A 22712-nucleotide genomic window follows, 5' to 3' on the forward strand; every position below is an offset into this window, starting at 1 on the left:
ATAATCGATTATTGAAAAAGTTGTCAACTTTTTCAATAATCGATTAATCGGCTTCTGATTAGTTGGCCCTGTTCACGGCTCAACACACGCTGCGCGCCACACCTCCTACCCACCTCACGCTCGCTGCTGCCAGACCTGCCCGCATCCACGCTCCCGCACCTCCTCCGCGCCTCACGCTCACCGCCCGTCCAAATCCACGATCGGCACAGGGACGCGGGGAGAAGAAGTAAGGAGGAGCAGGTGTGGTGGGAATGACAGCCGCCGATAGACAGGCCCGATCTCAGAAACAAGTTGCTGGAAGACTGCTCAGGTAAGCCTGCACTCCCACCCACACATGGTGCTCTATAATGTATTGCTGGGATATGTATTCCTCTATAGCTGATGGTACATTGTGCTGTATATTATACAGAGCAATGTACCATCAGCTATAGAGGAATACAAACAGGAATACATTATACACTGCATGTATAATGTATTGCTGGGATTTGTTGTACTCCTATATAGGCGGTGGTATTCTGCGTTGCACTGTATAGAGGACTACAAATCAAGGAATACCACCAGCAATGCGGAATACCACCAGCTATAGAGTACAACAAATCTCAGCAATAGTACATTATACAGTGGTGCGATGCCAAATACCACCAGCTATAGAGGACTACAAAACCCAGCAATAGTACATTATACATCGCAATGCAGAATACCGCCAGCTATAATGTACTATTGCTGGGATTTATTGTATTCCTCTATAGCTGCTGGTATTCTGCATTCATTGCTATATAATCTTACACTTTTCATTTCACTATATTGTACACCACACTTTTTTTTCTTTTTTACTTCCACTGCTCCAAGCTTGCTCCTGTGATGGACTACAATCTCAATACAAACTAGATAAACTAGATTAAAAATGTATTTTATTTTTTTATCCAATTAATCGAACTTAATAATCGGCTAACTAATCGATTTTGAAAATAATCGTTAGCTGCAGCTCTACTTTACAGCTTCATTTAGTTAAAGGGGCGAGTTCACTTTCTCACAAAATGTAAGAAAATTTACTTATCCGTCCCCGATGTTCATACCTTTCCAATCAAGGAAATACAGAACACCTCCCCTTCTCATGTCCATAACATAAGGGGCGGTAGTTCTGTCATCCAGCAGGAGAAAACTAGGCAGTGCTTGGGATTTCAGTTCAGCAAAGGCATTGTGTTGTCAGCTCAAAAGAGGAAGTCTGCAGCAGATTGGATGAGAGAGAGCGCGAGAGAGAGAGAGAGCGTGAGAGAGAATAAAAATTTAAAAATCGGCAACTAATCGATTATGAAATTAATGGCTGCAACCCTACTGAAATCGCAAGCTGTGTTGTCAGCCATGTCTGAGTTTTCTCCCACCAGGAGCAGTGTGACTCTTCCCATCGACCTCTGCATTACTACAGGACTCAGTGTCATGGAAGCTGCGAAGAATCCATGGAGCGCTGCGCGGGACACAAAAGGTAACACATCTGTGTCAGTCTCGGCAGACTTCAGAGGGGGATTCAGCTCCAGTGTTGGCATGGAAGAGAAGAGTGTTCACGTGTTTTCTTTTACAGGTACAGACAGCGCGCACAGTGGTGGTCGTCTCCTTTCATACAATGCTCTCTCTCTCTGTAAAACCTCGCTCAGAAACAGAATAACGAGGGGAGAGAGAAGCGGAAGAGTCATTGCTCTGACTCACTTGATTCGGTTTGAGCTACTGAGCTTTGTAACAAGAGGCTTTTCATAAGTAGATATAGGGAACACATGAAACTGTTAGCTGGCTGGCAATAAGATGACATAATATGCATATGTAATATTCCCTATTTATCTGTCAATTCTTTTTCTAGTCCTGACCATAATAAATAAAATATTAAACTTATTTTTAGGGATGCACCGATATATCGGCGCCGAAACATATTGGCCAAAAATGGCACTTTTGGCATAATGCCGAAAGAGCCATTCTTCGGCCGATACATCGGCGCATCCCTGGTTTCTTTTCTCCCCGCTGGGCACTGTTCCAGCGGGGAGAAAAGAAAGTGACAGCCGGCCGAGCGCTGCGGTGGAGAGCGCTGTGAGCGGCCGGCGTCTCCTCCCACACCGCTCTGCCGCCTATCACAGTCCGGCAGAGCGGTGTGGGGGCGGAGACAGCGCTGTCACAGGAGGCTGGGCTTTCCTCTCTACACCGCTCGATCAGCCTCCTGTGACAGCGTGTCAGAGAGAAAAGCAAGGTACACACACTCAGTGATCGCTCAGTGTGTGCACATAATTGAGGACATGGTATGTTAACTATATCCTCAATTATGAATGAATGGGAGTGATCTACATCACCCCCATTCATTCATAGTTGTAGGTATAGTAAACAAACCATGTTCTCATGTTATCAATGAACAGGATTCCTGTTCATTGATAACAGGGGACACAGAAAAAGAGATTGAGGAGTCTGTGTTCTCAATCTCTTTGTCTATTTTAAAAGGGAAATATCAGGGGTCTGTTTAGACCCCTAATAGTAATAGAAGCCCTTAAAAGTAAAGTAAAAGATAAAAATATTTAATAAAAAATGAATAAAAAAATTAAAAAAAGTTTATAAAAAATAAAATACATTTTTGGTATCGGTTTCGGCCTGACTTTTTTTTATTTCGGTTTCGTTTTTAAAATTTCCATTTCGGTGCACCTCTACTTATTTTACATTAGTTTTACAACATTTACATTACAAAGTAGCTGCTTGGGTATTTTGTTTAAAAACAGCATGGTAGAGCTGGAAGTCTCCTTTCCAATATCTACAAATAAGTTGCGACTGGATGTGGAATCACCCATGTGTCAAGCCGTTCTGACAGTAGAGCGGCTTAATACTACTGCAACATCAGGAAAGATTTTCTACTTAACCAGTCAGCGACACATCTAATAACAGCACAATCGTGTACTACATTTAAGACATTAATCAGAGGTGCACAAAATTGTATCCGTGCAATAAAAAAATAAAACAAGGTGAAAAAAAAAAGAAAAGCAATTAGTTGATCTATTTTCTGGTGTCTGCAGTTTCCACCGGCGATGAGTAGAGGGGGAGAGAGAGGGCGTGCTGAAAAATGAGTACAATTTCAATGCTTGGCTTATTAGCATGCAGACTACAAAGTTCGCCAGCATACAGCGTGCCTCCGGTGCATCTCAAATCAGCAATACAATGGCCACTGAGCTGTTCTTCTAGTTCACACAGATACAGATCCCTCCGAACAAACAACGTGTGTCCCATGTCCGCAGGCACAGATAGCTGGTCAGGGGTGAGGGAGCAGACAGGCGCTGCATTTATATGTACCGGACAGTTTGCTTTTACAAGCTGCACTCTTGCTTTGCGGCGGGATATTTACGGCGTGCGGTGCTTTGTGAAATAGCCCGATCGCTTAGGGGTGATGACCCTGCATAAGTAGGGATAAATAAAATGTATTTCATGACTGCGAAGCCGGCACCTGCACGCAATGACGAGCTACATTAGGTATTCCGGTTGCACGGTCTATTAAAGTGACTAGAGGTTTATGAAACAGACTAGAAGAGGGGGAAAACCCTGTTGCCATTAGCAACTAGGATCTTAGTCCCATTTAAAACTGAGGCTTACTCATTTGTCATTAGGCCCCCACCAACCGGGCTTATTTATTTGACCACCCCACATGAGCACACGTAAATCTGGTCACTCTGTTCTAATTAGTAATTAGACTTGTGTTGATAAAAAACAGAAATGTAAAAATATATATGAGACTACAATCTCGCATGTAGTTTACTAATTTGTATTGAGTTTGTAGTTCATCACAGGAGTGAGCTTGGAGTGGTGGCTACTTTACAACACACACACACAAAGGGATCATGGCGAACACAAGTAGCCCCCCTCCAGAAGATGATCCCTTTGTGTGTGTGTGTTGTAAAGTAGCCACCACTCCAAGCTCACTCCTGTGATGAACTACAAACTCAATACAAATTAGTAAACTACATGCGAGATTGTAGTCTCATCATGGGAGTAGCTACTCCCATGATGGGACTACACAAGCTTTTAGAAAGCAGCTTAAAGATGTTGTTCCTAACATCAATACATTCTGAGACACTGATCCAAAATGCAAATGAGATCAGAACTTCTGATCTGCATAACTCTAGCAGCTAGAACTCTCAGAAGTACATCAATAATGGTAGCTCCCATTTTTCTCCCATGAAAAGCTTTGGCTTGGTTTGTTACAGTCAACGGGTTCATCTATGAACAGTAGCAGATATCAGAAGCTAACTGATTGCGGGTGGAAAATACCACTGATGATCTGATCATACATAATTAAGAGGGAAAGAGTGGGCAAATGAGAGGATGAGAGGATCATGCCCACCATCCTTTCATGGCTATAGAAACATGACTCATTCAGCTTTATTAATCTGGCCTATATTGAACCCCAGCAGTGCTCTAATCTAAGCTGCTGAAAAATCCCACAATCATTGCCCATCAGCTCCCTCTAGCTGAAGCAACCGGGATACAACTGCACAGAGCTGGGGGACTCAATTTCTGTTAAAAGGGAGATCTGAGGCCAGGAACATCAATAACAGGGTTATTCACTAAAGGGAGAAGAGTTTGGAGACGGCAGGAGAAGTGAACAATCTAGGACAGTGGTGGCGAACCTTGGCACTCCAGCTGTTTTGGAACTACAAGTCCCATGAGGCATTGCATGGCTCTGACAGCCACGGGCATAACTCCCAGAGGCAGATGCGTGTTGGGATTTGTAGTTTTGGCACAGCTGGAGTGCCAAGGTTAGCCCTCACTGATCTAGGACAACATACCTGATTTGGGAAAATTCTCCAATTCAGCTCACTTTCCAGTTCAGCTATGTTGTCCTAGATTGTGCAGTGCACTTCTCCTGCCTTCTCCAAACTCTTCACCCTTTTGTGAATAACCCTGTAAATGGCTGAATCAGAGTTAACGTTCTCCTCAGGTGGCTCATATGAGTTTTCACAGCGCCTGCAAGGCAGGGGGGATAATTCCTAGGAAGGGAGAATAGTGGAAAGCAGTTATGCTTAAAGCAGAACTTACGGGGGTCCACTACAACGGACGTAGCTCCTTTTCTTGTCCAATGGCCAGCGTTACTCAACTCCTTGCTGTGAGCCCAGACTGTTATGAACGCACCTTCTGGAAGCATCCTCATGCAGGCCTTGGCTCACAGTACTCCTGTGAGTGGTGTGTTCAATGCAGGAGTAAAGATCACCCACTGCCCACTATCGGAAGCGAAGGGAAAAGACCTGTGATGTCAGAGAACCAGCAAGAGGAGAAAGGCGTTTTGTTTGAAATTGGAGTTTAGGTCAAATTTTATACAAGAAATTCAACCTTTATATTTATATTATACCGGATTTATATAGCGTGAACAGATTGTGCAGCGCTTTACAAAATAAGACATTACAATCACAATACATTCAAGACAAGATAGCAAGGAGGGCCTATACTAACTATAGATTCAAGTTGCTTTAAAGGAGAACTATGAGATGAGTGATTTCCACTCACCTCATAGTTCTAGCCGACCTGTGACAATGAGACTGTCACAGGTCGGCTCAGTAGAACCGGAGGTGAGCGAACACATACCGGGTTCGCTCACCTCTCGATCCTGTCACGGCTCTCTGCCTTGACAGGGGGAGGGGCTGGATTCTCCTCTCCCCGCTCCGCCAGCGCTGAATGGCGGAACGGACGGGGGAGGGGGGCGGGTACAGCTGGCTCTGCCTCTAGATAGGCAGAGCCAGCTGTCACTCACGCCGCTGGGCGTGAGTGACAGCTTAGGGTAACGGGAGGACGCTAGTTTGTGTCCTCCCGTTACCCTAAGGAGAACTATGGGGAAAAACATTCATTATTACTAGAGATAAAGAAAACCTGTCGTCAATCATGAAGGCTGCCATTACGGAACATTCCACTTTAAACATATTAGTTGCCTGCCTGTCATTCTGATGCAATGGCTGAAGTGTTTCCTGAGTCACCGACCTGGAACAAGTATAAGAAATAAGAAAATCTGACACTTTGACACTCATGTACAACATGCATCTTCTGGAGTCTGTGACGGTATTAACGCAAGACATCCAAACTGGCTTTTATGGACGACTGCAATGGCAGCCTCCGTACTTCTCCCGTGACAGGGTCACTAATATATACAGGAACAGTCATCTAAAATCCTTTTAGAGATAAGGCATCACCCTGGAAGAGCTCGCCTCGAGGGCTTTAGAAAAGCTAATATCATTGAGATTTCAGTTCAGTAAGCAGGAAGTTAGGATTTCTAGCTTGATCAACAAGTATTTTTTTTTTGTACTTGCAGAAAATCTACTACGCCTGAATAAATCTAATGCAACCACTACTAAGGACTGCTAAGCTGCAAGGTATTACATTTGTGCACTCGGGTTTAGATACACTTTCATGTAAATATTTGGACAGATTTATTACACCGTGCCTCTATTGGATAAACTACAAACTGCTGAGCAACTAACTGGAGATATCAGCCACACAGGGAGTGCATGGTTTTCAACAAGTCAGCCGAATTATGCATGGATTGCAAGAGTAAGCAGTAAAGTATAACTATTGTGTAGTGCTGCATACATCATGGCTTCCACCGGGTTATTTAGAATTAAATACTATACACACATTGATAAGACCATTTGCATCAAGCTCATCTCTAACACTGATCTATAAATAATTATAGATCTATAGATATCTATATATATTTATTTTATTTTCTCTTCAAGTGCAAGTCATTGTTTTAATATAATTTTATTAGCATTGACTGTATAGTTTAGTTTTGCACTTTTTTTGTGCTGTTTTACACTGTTTGCACTATTTTTTGCTTTATTATATTTAGGGCTGCAACTAATGATTATTTTCACATGCGATTAGTTGGCCGATTAGGTTTTCGATTAATCAAATAAAAAATATAAATATCATCCTTGATTTAAAATATGCACATGGGAGTGTTACAAAGTTTACTTCAGAATAAAAGTGCATAAACAATTTTTGTCAACTGCACAACATTGAGGTACCTTGTGTTCCAGTGCAGGCGATCACACTATGGGTGGGAGGCGCATTTGGAGTCTCATTGAAATTAATTTAACGGGGCAAAACCAAAAATGACTTTTTCCACCTTTTTAAATTCTTTATTATTATTATACAGGATTTACATAGCGCTCGTGAGAGCTTACAATCTAGTAGATTGTATTTAATAATTGTATTTGTAAGTATATGGCGCTTGAATAGCTTCAGCCAGGGAATGACAGCTGCTGCAGGTATTGGGCTGGCGCAATAGCACCAACCAACTAATCGATAATGAGAATAGTTGATAACTATTCACATCATCGATTATTCGGTTGCAGGCCTACATTGCTGCATTGTGATTACTGAACTTAATCTTTTTTTTATAGTGATGGAGCGCTGCAAATCAGAAAGAAAATATATTCATATTAAAAAAAATATCTAGTGAAATATTCTTTTTGTTTTGACTTCCGCTTTTATGTCATGTTTGACTGGACAAATAAGGGCTGCTAAAAAATTTGGACGCCCCTCTTATAGCATAAAAAAAAAGCTAACAAAAGCTTTTAACGAAACCATTTCGTGAACTGCATTTTCTTGAACGCTGCCATAAAATGCAATATAATCACGTAATAGAAATTTCATTTTTTTGTACAGTTAATAGAAGACTTGTCTCGCTTTTCAGTTCTGCCCTCTTCCTCGCAGAACATAACTGTTCAAGCAGAAAGGTGACAAATAACGAGACAGAAGACACAGAAACAAGTGGAAAATTCATCAGGCTGTGATGTCATCTTTCCAGCCAATCTAAGTACACTAACAACTTGTTCTTTACCGTAATCCAATTGTTAACATACTGAAATAATTTGAGGGCAGCAAGCAAGATTGATCGAGTTCATTAGTACTTTTTCTGACAGATACATGGGACCTAGCATTCGATGCTCAGCTGGAAATTATAGGCAGGACCAACAGATATGGCAAAGGGAGCGTTTAGAGAAAAGTGTGGGGGGGGACAGGGGAACCATAAAGCTGTTAAATTGCCTATGGTTCTGATACAGAGCAGAACATCTGGTCTGGAGAGCTTGAGGAAACACCATTAAACCAGCAGAAAAAAAAAAAGAGTAAAAAAAAAAAATGTTTGTTCGAAAGAAACAGAGCAGTATTTGTGAGCCCCTGTCAGAGGTATTAAGAGAGAAAGAGAGAGATTGGAGGAAGGAAGGGGGGACTTGGCAAATGGCGTTATGATTGGTCAGTCACGTATCACAGAGCCAGACATTCTAGTAATCGAGGTTTGTCAGACATCTGGTCTAGTTCCACCAGCCTTCACCAAGGGAGAGAAGACGGATGAATAAAAATGAAGCGGCCACTCTCCAGCATTCCAGAGCGTACACATCAGGTCTCTGATAGCAAGAAAAATAAACAGAGAGAAGGAAACTCTGTCTAGACTTTGCTGCTGCTCGGCCTGCTGCAGACGTACAGTTGGTATTTACTTAAAAGGGACTGCCAGGCTACCTTCAGACATTTAACCCCCTGCCCCCACCCCGATTAGGGAAAATAAAGAGCGCGGGCCACACGGCAAATACAGTAAAGATCACGGAAAATCAGAATATCAATACGTGGGAGGAAAAGGAAAAAAAAAATGATTCCTTACCGTAAATGAGGACCACAGATTCCTCTATGGCATGCTGGTAGCTGAACTGGGAATCTAGGAGGGCACGGCTGACGAAGGTGCCGTAGTAGGTGGACTGGTACCAGCCAACGTGGAGGTGGTCAATGTTGACGTGACGGAGGCTGCGCATCATCTCCATCTGATACTGGACTAAATAGAGAGGGGGGAAAAAAAAGGTAAGTTATAACAGTCGCAAAAACTACTAAAACCAAAAGGTTTACAATTACAGTCTGCGCATAAACAAAAAACTAACTTCTGTGGATGTATATTATCTCTTAAGACCTCCAGAAGTGAAATGATAGGTTCCCATTGCTAAGAATATCAGTAGCATGTAGGACATCCTCTAATAAGGCCTACAATAATCTTATGGGGAGGAGACATTTTGTGCTGTCTGTAGTAAAGCAAAGTGTTAACTTTCACCTCTATTTACAGGTTAATCATTCAGATAAACACAAGGTTTCCTACAGAAGTGTTTCTCAAAGCTCTAGACCAGGTGTAGCCAAACTCCGCCCCTCCAGCTGTGGTGGAACTACAAAAAAAATCCCATGAGACATTGCAAGATTCTCCCAGCCACAGACATGACTCCCGGAGAGAGATGCATCATGGGATTTGTAGTTTCACCACAGCTGGAGGGCCAGAGTTTGGCTACCCCTGCTCTAGGGCATGTAGACCACCTATTGGTACTTCTAATGCTGTAAACATGCTTACTATGATATGAAGTCCTGATACCCTAGTCACTTTTCCATGACGCCTCTATATACTTTGGCTCTGTATCATCAGACATTATATACATTAGTATCGTATGTATAAGGCTTTAAGTCTTCATTTTGCTATTTTTATTGCTACTTCTTTGGTCTATTTTTGCTTCACTTTAGCTACATCAGAACACAGCTCACCCTCCAACCACTTCGATAAAACTTAGTTCCTTTCTTCCAGAGTACTTTTCCCCCAATTAAACTTCAGAAAAATTGTATTTGGAGTGCACTGCTATGGACACTTGCAGGGTTATTCACCTGAGGGTGAATAGTTTGCAGAAGGCAGGAGAAGTGAACAATCCAGGCCAACATAGCTGATTTGGAGAAATGTTGTCCTAGATTGTTCACATCTCCAAACTCTTCCCCTTTTTGTAAATAACCCTTTTATCAGGAATATACCAGTGTCTTAGTTGTTGACCGTGATGCAACGTGCAAAAGGAAAGTAATGCGGCACCACCATACATAGGTCCAAGCAGTGCTGGCAGAGAGCAAACTGTCCAACCGCTCTCTGCCATGAACAGCATATCCTCCATAACAATTAATGAAATAGCAAGGAGTATCCTGGAATATGGGCCACAATTTGAGAAAATACCATTCTACAACTGTAAGAGAACTATGAGGTGATTTACACTCATCCTCATAGTTAGAGCCGAGGTGCGACATTAAAACTGTCACACATCGGCTCTATAGAGAGGCAAGTGACCGAACACATACTGTCGCTCGCTCACTTCCCGATCATCTCCCTGCAGAGAGCAGTGGCTACCAGTCACCACTCCTCCCCGATCCTCAAGTGCTGGCTGGAGCAACAGAAGGGGGAGTAGGCAGGCACAGCTGGCAATGCCTCTTGATAGGTAGAGCCCGCTGTCAATCAGCTAGCGGGGTGGATCTCAACAGTATTGTCTGGTTCCGTCCCAGCTGCGGCACTCAGTATATAGCGAGCAAAGTCCGCTATATACTGAGCTTTGGGTCACGGGAGGAGGTTAGCATATGTCCTTTTGTGACCCCTAAGGAGAACTATGGGATAACAAGGTTACCCCATAGTTTCTTATAATGTTTTTGTATTAATACTGTGGAAAACAAGTGAAGGTTTCAGCCATGTTAGTTACCAAGAACACGCAACTTTGCAAAGAATATGTGAGCTACAGCAAGAGAGCTGTGTGTCCATAACAAATACGGCTAGCTAAGATTGTTGTCACAATGCAGGAACTACATTGAGGACTGTACGCAATACTTTATCTGCACTAACAGCTATTTTTTCAGGACAAGCTTTTAGAGGTCTACTACCTTCTTCTAGGTCTAACGATACAGATATTAAGCACAACGCGGAGTATTCAACCGTGTTGTTACATGGGCACTAATTTGACCATAATCACCTACTGCATTGTGATAAATGTGGTTTCCCAGTTATGTTTCTGTGTTTCATTTTATAGTTAATTGTGTGTTTGCTGTATGATCCGAAATCACTAAAAAAATCCAACCCATGAGAACAACAAAGCCGCCTAGCACTGCCATTTGTAAGCAGTTTTCATCTTCGGTGCAAATTTAGAATGAAAGGGACCATCTAGATGCTATGGACTACAGACAAACTACAGAGTAAACAGCCAATTCACACAATATTATTAACAGATTTTGTGTTTTGTCTGATGTTGCTTTAAACCCACTGCGCCCTAGGGTGCCAACAAAGCAAGATTTGCAACTGATTTCTAGTATCAACTAGGTGCTTATCTCAGAATGCCTCCTCCTTTAGACTGAATAACCTCCCCTGGCTTGCTTCCATTTACAGCAGAGCAGAGAATCAATGAAGAACTCAATACTCAATTGGGAATAAGTCCATAATGAAAGTATAATATATTGTGTACGGCGGCTTGTGAATCAGAGTAAGGCCTTCCAGGCTAAAATTTTCAAAGGTGATGGAAAAGAAATCAGAAACAGCGAAGATGGTTAAGAGGGAAGGAAAAGGAAAATATTGCTTGATGTCTTTTCATATTGTAGGCTGCATATGAGAGTGTGGCACAAAATACATTCTGTGCTACTGAAACAGATCTATCATCCGCACACACAGAGAAGCCGCCATCTTGTTCACTGCAAAAATAATTATTCACTGTTCTACCCTTCTCTGGCAGCATTAACCAAGCATATGATTATACTAGATTCTCATTTATATTGGCACTGCAAACAAATACCTAAAGAGGATAGCTTTGTAAGACTGCCCGGGGTTTTAGGAAACAAGGACATCTTCTGGGACATCTTTTGAGAGGACGCATTAGATATTCCTAGGGATCTACCGATAATCAGAACCGATATTCCCAGATTTTTTCATTATCAGTATCGGCTAAATGTACCGATAATAAACACGCTGTCTGGCCGGCATCCCTCAAACAACTGATCAAAGGAGCCGCTCAGAAAATAATGTTGCAACAGAGCCGGCAGCATCAGAGCTGCCAGCTCTGTTCGGGTTCTGACAGTGGCCGCTGTCAGATAGCCAATAGCAGGCTGGCCATTGCTTCCCTTGCTATTTTAAATTGCAATAGCCAATAGCAGGCTAGCTATTGCACCCGCCCACTGCCTATCAGCAGAGGAGCAGACCTGAAGAAGAACTTTTCTCCTGCTGATTGACAGCAGGCAGTGGGTGGGTGCAATAGCCAGCCTGCTATTGCAATTTGAAATAGCCAATAGCAGACTGGCTATCACTCCCAGCCACTGCAGATCGATCACCAGACCTGAAGAAGAACTTTCTTCAGGTCTGCTGATTGACACCAGGCAGATTTAATAGCCAGCCTGCTATTACAAATTGAAATCACCAATAGCTGGCTGGCTATTGCGCTGCTTACATTCAGCTGACGGCTCCAGGATCCTGCCGCCAGCAAATTAAAGGAGGGGTCGTCTCAGTAGGGGTCGGCCGATATCAGGTAACTGCCTGCTGTTTACATTCATACTGGCAGCTGCATGTAAACAGATATCGCTTGGTAGCCCATAATCTGGATCAGTTCCAAATAATTGATATCAGACAACCCCCTTGCGGAGAGTACTCAAGGCACTCAACTAAATGCACAGTTCTAATACATATAGGAATAGGTTTCCTGTTCCCACACCAAATGATTTGTAAGGGTCCATTCACACCTGCAAATTCTTCACTGCGCTCTGCTGCGAGTGGGAGGTGCTGTACAATTCTATAACAACTGCCACCACCCATAGCTGTTAGCATGTAATAGCACAGGGGGCGTATACCTGGGGATGAACGCACTAGGATGCAGATTGTTTGCGTCTGGCCATGATTGTCCGCAGGTAATTGCAGCCCCTGTAATTACATGCAAACAGGCCGAACAGCTGCAGGCAGTGGCAGCTGTCATTGTATTGTAAAGCAACCTTCGGTCCGCAGCAGATCGCATGGGTCTCAGGAATTTGTGAGACTCGTGCAATCAGGTCCATGTACAAGTGCTAATGGGGGCCCAATTTTGGCCAGCCATTTTCAATATTTACACACACTGGAAGGTTAGGAACATCAGTAATGCAACTTACAGAATTAGTTTTACTAATCTCTGGGTCTGCTCCATACTCACTGGACACAGATAACTGATGTCGATTCACTAAGCAGGTTGAATGTGGGGAGGTAATACAGGATCAATATTGCTAAACTAGGTTGCAAGACTGCCGAGTCAGGAAATAAGAGCATGAACTGCCTGGATGTGCAGTGTGGAAATCATAAGATTGGCTGTACAGAATTACAAACCCTTTGGCAGGTAAGACGGCAAACACAAGTATTTTGAATGTGTGTTTAGCTATTGGACAGGGATCTACTTAAGCTTGCCACAAACAATTTAAGATCACCGTGTTATAAATAACCATCCTCCCACACTCAGAGTTTGTCATATATTCCACTTGGCAAAAATGGAGTTCCTGGGAGATCTTTGCTATACCTGGCCTGCCTGATTCCACATATCCTTTTTACAAAATCTTCCTAGTTCTCGACTGCACCCCTGGAACAGGTGTGGCAGAACACCACAGACAATGGTGGCCCATGAATAGCCCCTGGTGGGTCAGCATACATCTCAGTGAGACAATTCAAGTACTAAATAAAATGACATCACACTGCTTTTATCTTTTTGGTACTCCGGTGGCAACACTGCAAAAATGTAGGGATTCATCATACGTCCAACTGTCCTGACCATTACTAGCCGGAATGATTGATACTCCCAAAAGGATGCATGGAGAAGGCGACTCAACTTTATTGTGCAGCAAATAAATGATATACACCTTTTGTGGAGTTGGACTTTAAATTAGGAGTACAGCTAATAGAAGCCATGGACTTCAGGCCCCTGCAAAAAAAAAAGCTGGAATCTGACTGCTATAACCTGGAAACACAAAGTCCTACTGGACCTTCAGAGAGTTCAATTAGGTTTTGTTAATTCCTCATCAAAAGGATGCTGTAAGCCCTAATGGATATGTAGGATGATGAAAGAGCACATGGGAGGACCATCCGAAGTGAGATACCGTTTTGTATAGTGAATGGTGGGGTTACGGACCGGGCTATGCAGCATTGAAGGGGTGTATGGATTAGCAAAGAGCCTTAAATAAATACAAATATTTTGCCAGGTCATTTTTGGTTTTAGATTATCTTTCATTTACATTATTTGGTAAAAAAAAAATCATAAAAGTCCATATCTAGCAAAGCTCTCCCTTCTCCAATTCCACCCTCTACCTACTATTCACCAGTTATTAAATAAACTACCTTTTCTAGCCTCTAATATGCTCACCCAAGGCCACTGTCTCCCATACCAACAACTCTTCCATAAGTGACAAACAGTAAATCCAGCACTGCAGCCTGTTGCCAACAACCGATTGACTCTCTGCGATGTCATCTTGCCACTGCAGTCAACTGTATGCTGAGAAGACCCCACCGCTGACCAGCTAATATTAAGTGTGCACGTCACCTATGAGGTGGAAGGACCCAGATGTCCCACAGAGACGAGAGAAGACCAAGGATCCAGCACGTCACATGACCACGGATCCAGACGAGAATTTGGGGCTTTTAGAAGTGGGTTTTTTTTTTCTTTTTGAACTCCTAGTTGGCAGGGAGCCGAAATCTCTTTGAGATGGCAAATGTGAACTGTCCCTGTATGCATAACCACGGTATTTTGGCAATTTGTAAACACACTGTACAAGCAGAAAACAGCAAGGTATTTAAGCGGCACTCAAAAGCGCATCTAAGCTGTGAATGAGCAGCTTTGTCTAATATGAACAGATTGTAGCACTGGAGCAGGAAACCAGAGCAAATGAAATGGAAAGGAGGGGGGAAAATTAAAAAAACACAAAGACCTTGTCTGATTTCGATATAGATGTATAGAGATATTGTTGTGTGTGATATTGGGAAAGGGAGCCTCGCTTCATGGCAAGACAGGGAAGTTTGTGTCTGGCAGAAGTCAACTCCAATCATATGGGCATCTGCTTTTGTTTATATACAATCTTCCCACACGTTTTAGTTTCGCAGTGGCCAGAGGCATTGAGCGCAGTATCTCAGATCCGTATCATCAAGATGTCCGTTCGCATAAGTGAAACATAATTTGTTCCAACTATGTGCCTAGTTCAACTCGAGCGGAGAACGAAGATACAGCCGCTACACACTGAAGCCAATAATCGTTCAATTACCGAACAGCCAATTCACTCAATTTTCCTGCCTTTCAGTTTAAAGAAACACCAGAAACCAAACTCCGATAAAACATTTAGCATGTATACTACCACAAAAGTCACCGTGTTCTACTTGTTTATTATATGAATTTATAAATGTGACAGCACGCAATGCCAGCTTAGCTCCCGCCCTCCATAATATTTTGCTCCCCTTGCACATGAATTAAAGCTGCGGTAAAGCCTAAAGTCCTCCATGTTGACCTTTAAATTTAGGTTACACAGAGTTTGAAACATAATATACAGATGGCTTAAACACTACCTATATGTAGCTATAAAAGGACACTCCGAAAACATAAAAAGTAGGAAAATAAGCAGCATCCTTACCACCACTACAAGGAGGCAATGCAATGGTAAGTCATCACATCATCCTGCATAAGGCTGTAAGGGCCTGTTCACGTGAGTTTCAGGTCCGGATCAGCAGACGCGGTGCTATGTGTTTTTGCCACGTTTTCGATGCGTTCCAGTTAAGAAAAAAAAATTATTTTTTTTTTTGCTGGAGTGGGGCTGTCAGTATGTTAGCTGCAGTTGGGTGCGTTTGACGCGTTTTGCGTTTCTGGACCGTACAAAATGTGACATGCAGTATTTTTCTGTCGTAACCTGAACGGACTGAGCACGTGAGAACTGTAGCCCATAAAACACATTTTTTACATTGGGATGCATTTTTAGTGCAGGAGCGTACGGATCAGGTCAGGACAGAAAACGGACGTCATGTGAACAGGCCCTAAAGGGGCAGGTTCCCTGCATTGGTTAGAAGCAGTGATTGCGTCATCTTGACACACTCCCTACCTTCCTGCAGCTGTAGACAGGTGGACTGTGGACAGGGATTTCAAGACCCCATTATAATCTTCGTGAGCAAATGGCCTTTAGAATGAGCATTGTAAGATACAGGGCTTCTTAAAGAACACACTTCTCTTTTAAACATCTAGCAACTATATTTGTAAAATGTGCCTCTACTTAGAATGATGTTGGCTTCAGAGGACATGCACTGAGTTTAGAGAGTCATCAGACTCCCAAGACTTTCATTGTGTGTGTGAGCTGTAAAGTACACCTAATGTGTAGCAAAGTGTGGAGGAAAAACCTGAGTATGTAATGAACAAGTTCGACTGCATATCTATTTATAAACACAGAACCAAATTTTTGTATTATGTGCATTAACACATTGGTAAGATTTAAACCACAGCACCCCTTGCACATGTTATCTAAAGCAAGACTATAGTTTCTCCATGATGGGTTACTGACCTGGAGCGAGTATACAGCCAGCTAAGTTGCAACTTCACCACTGCAAACTTGCTTTGGGTTTGTAGGGAGGCAAGGATAAAGGCTCTCACTTAAACATGGTTGGTTAAGTCATACTCTGCCATCTGGACAGGCAATTGGCCTGAGGCATAAGCCAGCATCACAGGAGGTGGTCATATGCTCTCTTTAATGACCAAAGTGCCAAAGCCGTTTTAAATCCATGAACAGCAGTGGACAAACACACTGAAAATACAACCGGGCGCAGTGTCCCACCAATAAAGGCCACGATTCGTTACTTTTTAATAAGCCGGCAGCTATTAATTGATGGGGTTTGCTACAGCATGGCCTTGGCTTGGTCAAAGAAAATGAAAAGAAAAAGAAAACTTACAATACATATGGAGGCTCCACTTCTTTAAGTGCTGCTCAGTACTCACAGTGATCAAAGTTAAAGTAATCCCATACCGCACCCAGGTTTATATAACTATATACTGGTCTGTATAGCAGACACCCTAAGGTAGATAACTTTGCTAGAAGACGCCATGAAATAATACTACACTAGGTTTCCCGTTTTCAAGTAGATATAAGTAGCCCAAGAGATCTTAAAATAAAACTTATTTTTCTTGGCACTGTCCCTCACAGACTCACTGCTCTTCTGGGTTGAACAACATCCATCACCACTGTTGTGATCCCAGGTCATTAAGTATTCCCCCCCACCCCGGGTGTTTATCATCAAGCTGCACTGGGCTCACAGGAGAATGCTTCAGAGGATGCCCTTGGACTCACAGGAGAATGCTTCAGAGGATGGCAGTATATCAATAAGACTGCTGTTCTTTTCAGCATTCAGGACCTACCCATCGCTAGAAAAAAGAAAAACACCTACAGCAAGCTGGAGGATTCATGGGGAAAAGACATTTATAACAAAGCGTTATTAAAAATAAGGGCAACGGGTGGTGCAAAACCCTGAAGTTGGAATTAAAGGATATCAAACATTAGAGAAACATGGAGGGATTTCTAAAAAAAAAATGGTAGTGTGTCTTTAAGGAAATCCAAGGCGGTCCATGACAGCTAAAAGGCAGATTAAGTCCTCGTTCACACCTGAACGTTTTGTAGCGCGTTCTACGCTCTAAGAACGCTCTACAAAACGCTCCAAAATATAAATTGCATTGGAGTCAATGGACTCGTTCCCACCTGGCCGTATTAGGAGGGAATTGGCAATTGTTATTCAATACAGCATGTTCTCATCCATAAAGAGGGTAATCATCCCTTAAAATATGAGCTGACACTTTAATTAGAAACATTGTCTAACAAGAACGACGCTCATTTCATAAGTAGCACAAGATGTCACCGTTATCACTGAAACCTGTTCCACATGTCTCCTGCGCCTGTCACCATTTTATGGAGTGAAAGGGGGAAGGAAAAAAAAAAAAAAAAAGAGAAAAACCACCCTCTCTCTACGCAAACACTTTTTTTCATTTTTTTTTCTTCTTCCTCTTGCTTTGCTGGAGGAAATGCTTACAGACACTTAGGAGACAGAAACAATCCCACGCAAAGTTATCAGCAGTGAGGTTAATCCATTTTTAATGATAAGAGGCACATCTGCTTCAGGCATTAAGATACATCTGCGCAGATTCAGTGAAAACAAGGGGAAAATCGGAAATCTGTACACAACTCCGGTGCGGAGGGGAAAAAGAAAAAATATATCAAACAAATATGGAAGGAACTTGACCAATCTCTAGATGATAACGATGACCTCAAACGATTGCACTTGCAGCTGCTGGAGCAGTGAAGTTATGAGAGGAAAAAAATGGTTTCTTAGCATTACCACGATTATAATCTATAAACCTTTAAAAGCAACAGTTTAAATTTTTCAGAAAATACCATATAATATAGGACAAGATCACTAGCATCTTAGGCACAAGATGGGTTCTACAATCATTCAAGTCCATTCTGGTTTCCACCACAACTTAAATGATTTTCTGCTATATTTGAAAGCAATCAATTTGCCCCCTAAGCTAAGCTCCCCAAGTCATCTCTTATTTGGCCCCAATTCTCTCTGGTTCTTTTTTTTATGTATTTTTGAAGTTTTGATGTATAGAATTATATGCATCTTTTTACTATTTACCAGAAGTATTGTTTGCCTGTATTGTAGGGTAATTGTATTCCTAATTCTATATAGATCTACAAAGATCTTTCCCTAGGCTTCGGGACACAGTGAACACCTTTTTTTTATTTTTCCCCCAAAAAGAATGCATTCTATTGTAAATATTCTAAATTATGGAGGAACTCTTACATTTTTGTAAACAGTGGCCCAACCACTTGTGCTAGTAAATGGCACCGAGGCAAAGCTTCACCCAAAAATTGACTCGAATTCAAGTAATGGCCGGTGGCATTTAATAGCCAGGGGCTACAGTAGTAGAGGTTTTAGACATACCGTAGTGATACCTGGCAGCTCAATGTTATGAATGTTCTGGTCAGACGATTTGGCACCTATATATACTGTACGTATGTCATTTGGTACTGCAGAACTGTGCACAAAAGATTGATTTAAATTGCATAAATTAAAACTTCAGAGTAGTTAGCAACTTCAATGTTATTTTCCGGGTTCTCATCCTCTGGGGGCTCCTACACATACATAAAGGTTTCTGGGACTGAATACTTAAAGTGATACTAAACTCAGGATTTAAAACGTAAAAATGAATTCAAGTACCTGAACAATTAACAAAAATGTATCTTATTTGTGCATCACTTGGCTGTAGATCCTCCAATCATCTCTGAATTGGTGCTGACACTGTCCTTCCTTCTGGACGGGGCTACTTTTGTTACCCATGGTCCCTGCGAATGTTGTAAAGTAGTCACCGCTCCAAGCTCGCGCCCATGATGGACTACAATCTCAATACAAGTTAGTAAACTAAACATGAGACTGTAGCCCATCTCGGGAGTGAGCTTGGAGCGGTGACTACTTTACAACACACACAAGGACCATGGGGAACAAAAGTAGCCCCCCTCCAGAAGGAAGGACAGTGTCGGCACCAATTCAGAGATGATTTGAAGATCTACAGCCGAGTGATAACAAAAATGTAGTATCTTATTTGTGTAAGTACTTGAATGTATTTTTAAGATTAACAACTGAGTTGAGTCACTTCATTAAACATTGGCACGGAAACTGGACGCATGTAGTCAATGGCTTAAAAGTGGGGAGAGCAGAAAGGTTACAATCACAGAAGGATGCTACTAAGCTGAGCCAAACACCCAACACAATAGCTTCCTGGAGCTCTACTTTAATAGCCGTGCTTCAAAGTGATCCTAGGTTTAGGGAGCCAGTTTTTGCACGTGTAAACCTAACAGGTGCACAGAAATGTATTTTGACACATGAAGTACTGTGATTTTTCCTGTTTTTTGTCCCATATGAAACAACGTATGGCTGCAGGGAGAGGACTTCAAAGGCATGTCTTGCTTAAATACATTGCCACCAAAACTTAACCCTCTTTCTCATCTCAGAAGGCTAGGGGATATGACTAAAGCTGGCCATGCACCTATAGATTATCTGCAGGTTTTCTATGGTCAGATGGAAAAAGTGCAACAGATTCCTCCATTTATGCTAAACTTTGTGGATGGAGGAATCTCCCACTGGGCCAAGCTTCAGTATCTTGCTAGTCGGCCCCGCTGGCTCTCAAAATACATGAACAATCTGATTGGATGCAGCCATCGTTCAGGTATTTTGAGAGCAAGAGGGGCTGAATAGCAATGTACTGAAGCTTGGCCCAGCGTGATAGATTCCTCCATCCACACAGTTTAGCGTAGATGGAGGAATCTGTTGCACTTTCTCCATCTGACCATAGAAGATCTGCATGCCAATTTAGACCATTATTATATTTTAAATATATTGAATGCATTTTGTTTAGAATCTGAGTGTTCCAGATGTATGTTTAGGTTCTTTAATAGACTGAAACAGTAGGAAAATATTTTAAACTGATGAGAACAATACCAAATACAAAATATTTTCGATAAAGCACAAATAATTGTATAAAGCTTCCCTTGTTTCGTGCCCCAGTTATTTGACAGGATTGGATAACATTCTCAAGTTCCCCGCATCTGCACAGCTATGGTAACAAATTGCAAGGTATCATAGCAACTGACAAAGTAAAAAAACAGGATCCTATATATGTATGGGCAAGTGAAGCAAATCTACTTAGACTTCTAAATTAACCACAACATTAATGACCAGTTATTTGTGTGAGAGAGGAGACTAGGACGGCTATCCTGAAATTCCGTGACAGAACGATGATTATGTTACCAATACAATGTAGGCACCTGAGCTGCTTGACCGTCAATGTAATGGAAATTTCCCATAAGTTACTAACTCCACTCAGCAACAATAACTACAACTTACAATATTTTCTCCAGCTTATCTGTTACATGCCAGACTCTCAACAGCTATGGATGGCCTCCAGTTCATGCCTCATACACAGGCATGGAAATAGGACAAAAATTGAGGTTTACCGAGCTCAATAACTCAATATACACACATTTATATTGAAGGAAATTGTTTCACACGGTGCTATAAAAACAAAAGTGACATCATATGTGCCAATTTTTTTTTCAACTGCCTTAAAAGGTCAGCCGATTCAAAACTGATATTTTTGAAAAGAAACCACCCGAGTTGTTTTCTATCCCTCGGCAATTCCATCAGTGAGATCTTGGTGCGCAGTTTCCTGGATGTGTGCATCTGTACCCCTGCAGTGAAAATTATGAGGGGTTCCCACCGATTGGCATTTGTTTTATGACTAGAATTATCTCTACTAGAGTATCTAAGTCATAGACTCATCTCTTCAGGGAAGCCTATCCCACCTCAACTTAACCGCTTAACCATCACGTTCTCATACAATTCATCCCCACACAGCTCCCTCATGTATCACTTCCCCCCTCCCTTTTAGATTGTAATCCCTCACAAGCAGGGCCCTCCTTACCATCTTGTCTTGATTTGTATTGCGATTGTAATGTCTTCCCTATATTGTAAAGCGTTGCACAAACTGTTGGCGCTATATAAATCCTGTATAACAATAATGGAAGGGGCTGGCTCCAGGCTCATTTTATAACTAAAATCCTAATCCCTTGTGGCCAGTGTGCCCATAAGAGGGAACCTTTAGCACAAATCAGTATAAACTTGCATAGCTGAATGATGACAAGCACACAAGTCAGTAATGGTCATGGTTCCACTCAGTCCAATTCCAGGATGAGCTCCAAAACTCAGGAAGCTAGCAGTATGCATGTCAACTAAGTCAGAGCTCAGGCATTTGCCCAATCCAGTGATGGTCTTATATCCCTATGTTCCAGACACAACTGCCAATTGACCTCAGGAGGAACAATCGATCAATCAGGTTACATAACTCGCCCAAACAAATATTGTTATTAGCTGAACAAGACCAAATATACTCATCAATAGCCACAATGGATATAAATACACTTTCTGTGCACCAAATGCCTATGCACACCCAGGGGGGAATTTATTAAAGCAATTGCGACAGTTTTAGCCTCTTAGATACTTTTTTTTTTACGTGCAAATAACATGTGCATCTGTTTTCACCAGAGCTTGCACTACTTTTCCAACTGCACGTGTTTTGCACCTGATTTCATCTGCACTTGTTCTGGGGCTGTATGAAACTGGAGCATCACCTAAGAAAACAAATCGCAACTTAAGAAGTCCCCATGACCACTTCTTCAAGAAGTGACAGTTAAGCTTCTTGTCTGGAGTTACGAGTCTTCTTTCCTGGAGTCTATTACACCTCATTTATGAACAACATTGCACTAGCATTATAAATCTGGTGCAAATGTATTCCGTGCAAGTTCAAACACTCGCTATAATAAATTCCAACACAAGACCACCACCCCGCTCCACCCGTGGAAACACACGTTTCAAGTATTTTTGCACGTTTTGTCGCACTAAGTTTCCCATTAAAATTTATGGGACCAAAAAGTGCTGTAATCTGCCAAAAAAGCTCATGTACTTTTTCCAGCGACCGACATCTTTCTGCTTAAGACAAAATTGTGAACTGTGGCCATAGAAATGAAGGATTCTTTGTCGAGCATTTAGTTTCCCTTAACTTTGAGTGAATAAAAACCTAGGTGAGAACAGGACTTCAAGCTTTTTTTTTTTATTATTATTTTCCAGCCAAATTGGAACAGCCATTATACTGTATAGTTGTCACATGTTCCAATTCACAAAGTACTTTTTACTTTCTTAAAATCCTACCTAGCTTGCCCTATGTCATGTTAAGGTGGAAGCCACGGGAGGTTATGTTTACTCTAATTAATCCGGTCTGTACGATGCTGGCAGATCTCATTATCAGTTGTAA

At 42.0% G+C, this 22712-nt stretch overlaps 1 protein-coding gene across 1 annotated transcript in view; it reads right to left on the reverse strand.

Moving 5' to 3' along the window:
* EIF3H (eukaryotic translation initiation factor 3 subunit H) overlaps window positions 1-22712 on the reverse strand; it is a 175965-nt gene that overhangs the window by 37620 nt on the left and 115633 nt on the right. Inside the window, exon 3 of the mRNA XM_018560856.1 lies at window positions 8666-8833. Within this exon, the coding sequence (XP_018416358.1) occupies window positions 8666-8833 (168 nt within the window). The remainder of the gene's footprint in view (window positions 1-8665; window positions 8834-22712) is intronic.

The sequence above is a fragment of the Nanorana parkeri genome, unplaced genomic scaffold (assembly GCF_000935625.1).
Source record: "Nanorana parkeri isolate BGI_ZX_2015 unplaced genomic scaffold, ASM93562v1 scaffold482, whole genome shotgun sequence".
Classification (NCBI taxonomy): Eukaryota; Metazoa; Chordata; class Amphibia; order Anura; family Dicroglossidae; genus Nanorana; species Nanorana parkeri.